The sequence below is a fragment of the Hordeum vulgare genome, chromosome 6H, assembly GCF_904849725.1.
Source record: "Hordeum vulgare subsp. vulgare chromosome 6H, MorexV3_pseudomolecules_assembly, whole genome shotgun sequence".
NCBI classification, from domain to species: Eukaryota; Viridiplantae; Streptophyta; class Magnoliopsida; order Poales; family Poaceae; genus Hordeum; species Hordeum vulgare.
In genome coordinates this window covers 24,874,021-24,880,696 of record NC_058523.1, presented here as the reverse complement: position 1 = coordinate 24,880,696, position 6,676 = coordinate 24,874,021, and the positions used below count along the sequence as shown (strand labels likewise).

The 6,676-nt window shown below is 50.0% G+C and overlaps 1 protein-coding gene across 1 annotated transcript; it reads right to left on the bottom strand.

Annotated features, from left to right (window-relative positions):
• Nucleotides 1-1,775: 1,775 nt before the first annotated feature.
• Nucleotides 1,776-4,748, bottom strand: LOC123404961. Its single transcript, XM_045098857.1, has 3 exons — nt 4,620-4,748; nt 1,879-4,049; nt 1,776-1,779 (listed from the first exon to the last, which is right to left on the bottom strand). Exons 1-3 carry the CDS (start codon nt 4,746-4,748, stop codon nt 1,776-1,778), a joined length of 2,304 nt encoding a protein of 767 aa, XP_044954792.1.
• Between the last annotated feature and the right edge of the window lie 1,928 nt (nt 4,749-6,676).

The following is a 6,676-nucleotide window of genomic DNA, read 5'->3' as shown; positions in this document are numbered from 1 at the left end:
CTAAGTAGAGCGGGTTAGGCCAGTTAAGATGGGCATTAAACATTTTATTTGAAGGGAACACCATTTGGCACTTTATTGTAAATTTAAAAGAGTTACTACGTGTCTACTCACGTTCTAAAGGGAGTACATCCTTTAGAACACCCGGTAAAAGAAAGTCAGCTCAGGAGTTAAGAGTGTGGCTACGTGTCTCTCCTAGTCAAAAAAGAAAAGACAAACTAGGTGGACATGAAATCTTTGTTGAGATGAAACGGTCCAAGTGCAAGTTGCAAAGGCCTATTCCACTTAGGAATTCATCTAGTAACCGCAGTGTCGTGCATGACTCGATGCGAGGATCATAGACGCGAATCATTTTTCTTCATCTTCAGTCGGTACAATGGGACATCAGTCTACCACCATCACGTGTTACCCTTAAAGGCGCATAATCATACATCCTTATCAGAATTTGTTAATAGCCATATGTTGGCGCATCCACTCACACTCTCCAACTGAGCCATACACAATTCACTGTTGAGCTCGGCTATGCAAAACATTATTGTGCCCTTCCATTGCTCAACGCATGGGTCTTCGATTATCGTCTCCCATTCTTCATTTTCGAGGTCAAAAAAAAGTAAGGTATCATTTGGTATCCTCTCTTCAAGTGAATAGATTACACGAAGCCGAAGCCGAAGCCGAAGTGGTAGTGCTCCTGACTATGCGGCCTCGACAGCGAGAAACAAACTTCCGGCTGGCCGGGTCGATCACACGTACGCCATCATCAGAATGATTCGCGATTCATATCAGGTTGTCCACGCTGGTGGCCCAGCAACGGATACACGTCTCAGTAGGCTCAAGAGCAGCAGGCAAATGGAATGTGGGTTGCCTTTTATAGCCGGCCGGTCAAAAAAGTCTGTTGTTTTTTCTAAAAAGAAATCAGAGTTATCTGCCTGTTGGTTGATGACCCACCACCACCAGTCAGACCACCCACAAAATTTTAACTGGTGTAACTAAAATCTGACAACATTTTTACTAAATGCGGTTAATCGAATGAAACACTGCAACATGGGGTAATCAGTGTAAAAGAAATGTAAATCAGAAGGTAAAAACTGGAACCCACATAATCAATCATAGTATATTGGCTGTGTATATCAATTTATGCCTGTCAAAGCCCAGTGTTGCATCCTCCTCCTCAAAAAAGATCGAACAGCAAAACATGATTCATGATTGGCACACCAAATTCATGGATAATTAAGCATTAGCACGGAGAACCGGCACCAGTTTTCGTTTGTAACAGACACATACATACATACATACATACATATGGTTTCAGCAATCAAATCACACACAACACAAGTGCTTATTACAGTTTCAGCTGCTACTCTGATCCGGCTCAAAACGGGCCGGGAGACAGACAGCTATCGAGCTGGAGCAACACAAACCAAACACACGCAAACAGATATGTTGCAGGTGGCCGCACCTCGACCACGGGCAGGAAGAAACCAAGCCAAGTCGGCCGCTTGTCTTCCTTATTTCAAAGAAAAGACACACAAGAAACAGAGGCCGGCCATGTCGGCCGGTCGTCAAGGCAAGAACCAGCCTGAAGATCCATACCTTCGCTTGTAAGTTGTAACACACACCAACTGATCGACCAACACCTGGTAGCGTCGCCGGTAAACATGGCAAGCATCCATTGCGTCCCACCAACACGACACTGGATCAATTTTTTGAGGGGGGCAAGCCACTGAATATGATGAAGTAACCAGCAACAGCAGTAGCAGATGCATAGTTCAGGACGATTTTCACCTGGCAGATTGCAAAGCAAACCAATTAGCTAGCTACAATATTTGTAATACTCCTACAACATTGGATTGGATGCAGTGTGTTTACTTAAGAGAAGTATACCTGAGAACGGTGCCCCTCGGCATGGGCCTCTTGTGGTACCGCGACTGCACGGGCGCCTCGTAGAGGGAAGGGTGGTGCCCTGACTCCACCCCGCCCCACTCGAGAGCGTCCCACACGTCCTTCTCTATCTCCACCGTCGGCCTCCTCATGCCCGGCTCGCGGCCCTTCAAGGCCGGCAGCCGGCGCAAGCTCCAGCATCCCCTGATTCTGGTCTTCTCCAGTGCGGGCGCCTGTGTCTCGGCGTCCTCGCATATCTGCTGTAGCGACGGCAGGTCGTGCAGGTGGATCGTGGTCAGCTTTGGGAACTGGACACTGCTTGGAGGATGCTTCTTTTTGGTTTGCACAAATATGTGCACGAGGCCACTGCAACTGATGATGTAGAGGGTCTTCAAGCGGAGGAACGAGTCGCCCCAACACACCGGAAGCGCGTACCCTAAGCTTGGGCATGAGTGGAGGTGCAGGTGTTCCAGATTTTTGAAGTTGTAATCCTGACCAAAAACTCTGGCCCAAATGCAACGGGCCATCAAGAGATCTGATGCCCAGATGGTTTCCAGACAAGGGCCTCCCATATAATAGAAATAGGTACTCGAAGGAAAGACAGTGTCCAAGTTGGGGCACCTCTCCACTCGGCACCACCTAAGGCGCTCCACACAACCTGCAAACACGGTAATGGCATGACCTCTAATCGAGACATCATGCACATGCAAGGATTCGGCCTCGATGGCCATTAGGAGACCCAAACCACCAGCTTCATACGATTGCAATTCACTCTCCACACTGCAGCTCCCATCACCAATCTCGATGTGAGCGTGCAAATGTGATGTTGGAGGCTGTTGTGGGAAGTCCCACATCGAGCCAGCCTCATTACAGATATCATCATAGAGTGCTGCTACACCAACCTTTCCTTGAGGTTGAGCAACCCCACCACCACCAGAGACACTTGAAGAGGTGATGTTGATACTAATATAGCAAATACGGTCTCTTGCATTTGCATTCCGTAACAGAGGATACAAGGACCGAGCGAGCCTGGCGTCCACCGCAATAACATGGACTTGCAACTCGAATCTTTTATCCTGCACAATTGTTGGCCGAAGTGCCCTCCCAGTCTCGGGCCAGGGTCGTGTGTCTATACAGAGCAACTCCAACTTCAGTGTTTCCACATCTGAGTCCCACTTTATTAAACGAAGCTTCTCACAACCCAGCAGAAAGAGTCTTTTGAGATTTGGGACATCCATCACAATAGTTCTGAGGTCAAGTACCTTGATGGCGCATCCTGAAAGGTCTAGCTCCACTAGATTGGGCAGCCCCCGTACAAAAAAGAATTCCAACTGTGTGCACCCTTCTAGGGATATCTTGGAGGTTTTGACATCCTTCTTATCCACATCATAAGACGGACGCTGTGGGCGAGAACTTTCTCGAGGTAGCTCAGCTGCTGATGTCCATTGAGATGCTGCTCCATAGCCATCAAAACTAAAGGACCTCAGCAAGGAATTAGTCAGCGCAACATTTTCTAGCCCACAACAACCATCAAGAACAAGCACCTCAAGTTTGTTTGCAATTGATAGGCTTGTTGGTAGGTTTTCCATGCCACTGTTACCGGACAAATCAAGTATTTCTAACTTTGACTTCTCCCTAAATGACTCGTTGATGTCCATTGATGTCTTCTCAGCTTGACGTGGAGGTTTGATTATTCGAAGCCTTTGAAGGTAAGGCAGTCTTTTCTGTAATTTATTTGTGTACCGCCAACCCCTGACTCCCTCTATGTTTAGCTCCATGATGTTTTCCATAAGATCCACCTTTTCCTCCGATAAAATCTCATCCCAACATGTGTAACGTAGGTCTAGAACATACAGGCTATTCAGACATGTCCACTTGGTGCTGCAGCTTTGTTCTTCAAGCTTGGTATTGTCAAGATCTGTGCAGTGGTCTAATCCAAGGAATCTTAACTTGCCGCAATGGAGAAAAGGTGGTGATGTAAAACTGAAGGCACAACAAGACAGAGTAAGCACTGCAAGGTTGCTGCACCTTTCAAACAAGCCATTTGGTAATCCACATAAGCTATTAGTTCCTTGAAATTGTATGAAGATTGATGATGCCCTTGTCAGTAGAGTTTTTGTATCCTCTTGTAGTTTCTTGTACATCAAGGTTATAGAAACCCAACGGGGAGACCCCTTTACAAAAGGCATATTTTCATCATTAACCACCACAAAAGGAAACTTTGGATCTTCTTCCTTCATTTTGTCACACACCCTCATGAGGTGATGGGGAATACACTTAGAAAAACTTATTTCTTTATGCAATGCATTACTTATCTCCCTTGCTCTACTTCCTTGAATGATGCCATCACACATCCAATAGTTGGGAGCATGAGCTAAAGTCCAAGAAAATATACTACTGCTCTGAAAAATGTGTTGCATTAGTAACCTGTAGAGACAACAAACTGTAGCCATTGCTGGGTCCATGTGCCACATACATGGGTGGCGGGAAATTATGCTATCAGTCTCTTCACGAAACACTGCACTAATCTGTGAGCTTGGCAAATAGGAGGTCCAACGGCCAGTAATGACATGACTTTTGTATCTTGTCTTATCATTAATGGTAAAAAGATATCTTCTAAAAGCCCATATTATTATGCAGTGATATTCTGGAATACCAAACTGGCTTAAGAACACTTGCTCATCACTCCCATTAATAAAAATCATCAGAAATCTACTTTCTCTCAGGGTTTGGTCAATAATTACAGCAACCTTCCATATCACATCCCTGGAGCCTTGGTCCACCCCATTGATGTCATCCTCCTCATCCTGCTTCTCAAACAAGGCTATGGTCTCATGGTCAAGTTTTAGCTCATCTGCAATTTTTCTCTGCATCACCCTTTTACTTATCCAGGTCGAGCAATCTACGTAAATTGTTCTGCCAAACTGTAGTCCTGGGGGAGGTGCTTTCATTGTTGGAACTGCTTGTGCTATGGATCTAAGGACTGTCGCTGCCCCAAAGCCACCCCAACAATGAAAAAAAAAGATATTGTTGTCGATGTTTGTCTGAACAATATTAAGTAACTCTTCTCTAGCGCCACTGATGTCTTCTGCCTTCAAAGTCTGAAATGAAGCAAGCAAGAAAGAAAGGCCACGTTAGTCTGTTGCAACTTGTATACACGTATGCTGTTATGACCCGTATACATTATAACCGGAGAGGGCCCAAGAGCGCAGCCACTTAAGGGCCTGGCCCAACTTATCTTATAGTTATTAGGGTCTTAGCCCAGTTTATCATATTTGTTAGCGCTAGGGTGATTATATATACTCATGTAAGGACTCAGTTTTGGTTAAGCAGAAGCAATAATCATATTTGCTCGGCTCCCAACAGGAGCCGGCGCCTAAACCCTAGCCGCCTCGTGTCTCTCTCTCTCGTTCGTGCGATCACGGCTCCCCGCCGCCGCCAGCCACGCGCCTCGCCCCGCCAACCTCTCTTCCACCCCTATAACCTAAGACCTAGACCTGGTAGGGATCCTATTCCTATCAACTTTGGTATCAGGTAGATCCGGTTCGATCATGTCTTCGCCTCCACCCATCCCCAGCCTTCCGCTGCCTACCACCACCACGCCGCGGGCCACCACGGAAGCCGCGCCGGCCTTGACCGGGCCGCCTCCCGTGCCCGTGTGGCCACTGCCGGTCTCCGTCGCCCACGTCTTCACCCCGACGAAGATGACGACCTCGTGCTGGAGCTAGGGCAAGCAGTTGCGGGCATCCGCTCTCTTCTCGCAGGGCTCTATGCGCTGCCACAGCCGGCCGCCGCCTTCTTCCCCACCATGGCGTCGCCACCACCCCTCTCGGCTGGGCCGCATCAGGGGACGACCTCGACGCAGAACGGGCTGCCGCCGTCTCCGGGGGTTCCCATCCAGGAGGTGTAGTTCCCCCGTTGCCGTCTCCGCTGCCCGCCTAGTCGTCGGGCCGGTCTACATGGCAGGCCCGGGCTAGCCATCCTTCCCGCTGCCAGACGCGGCGCACCCGGCCGGGCCGCTCTCCGGGACCTCCGGGATGGCGGGTCTCTACGCCAGCATGGACGGGCTGTTCCACGACGGTACCCTGCAGTCTGCATACCCGGCTCCGTCGTCTTCGTTCCTCCGCGCAGATGAGACACCGATGGCCATGGGCTATGGCCATCCACCTCCACGCTTCTCCAAGATGGACTTCGCCACCTACGACGGCATCGAGGACCCCTGAATTGGCTCAATCAATGTGACCAATTTTTCAGGGGGCAGCGCACCCTCACGTCCAACCGCACCTGGATTGCCTCATACCATCTTCGCGGCGCCGCACACACGTGGTACTACGCCCTCGAGCAGGACGAGGGCGGCATGCTGTCATGGGAACCGACTCGCAGAGCTTGGGCACCTTTCGTTACTGTCGATGGTGTAAGACTTCGTCGATCGCTTCTAGGTGCTGGCGTGCCATGCTCCCGGCGTCTCAGCCCGCCAGCGGGCCGAGCTCTTCGAGGGGGGCCTATCGGAACACATCCGCGTGGACATGGAGATGCGCGAGCCCCAGGACCTCCAGACGGCCATGTTCTACACCCGCGCATTTGAGCACCGTGCGCTAGCCATGCTGCAGGCGACGACACCACGGGCCCCTCGGGCGACAACTTCCGCACCGGGCCGGCCTCCCCCGGCACGACAGCGACACGCCCGTTCTGCCGGCTCACTCCGTCCGAGCAACTCGAGCGCCGCCGCCAAGGGTTCTGCTACAACTGCGACGAGCCCTACGTGTCGAGTCACGTCTGCCCGCACCTATTCTACTTGGAA

Excerpts from the sequence above, each read along its gene's own strand:
- LOC123404961 (XM_045098857.1), bottom strand. The coding sequence starts at position 4,748 with ATGCAGAGAAAAATTGCAGATGAGCTAAAACTTGACCATGAGACCATA. Across the intron at positions 4,050-4,619 it reads ATGTGATATGGAAGGTTGCT|GGGTCTCCCCGTTGGGTTTC; the intron begins GTAATTATTGAC and ends CCTTTTGTAAAG.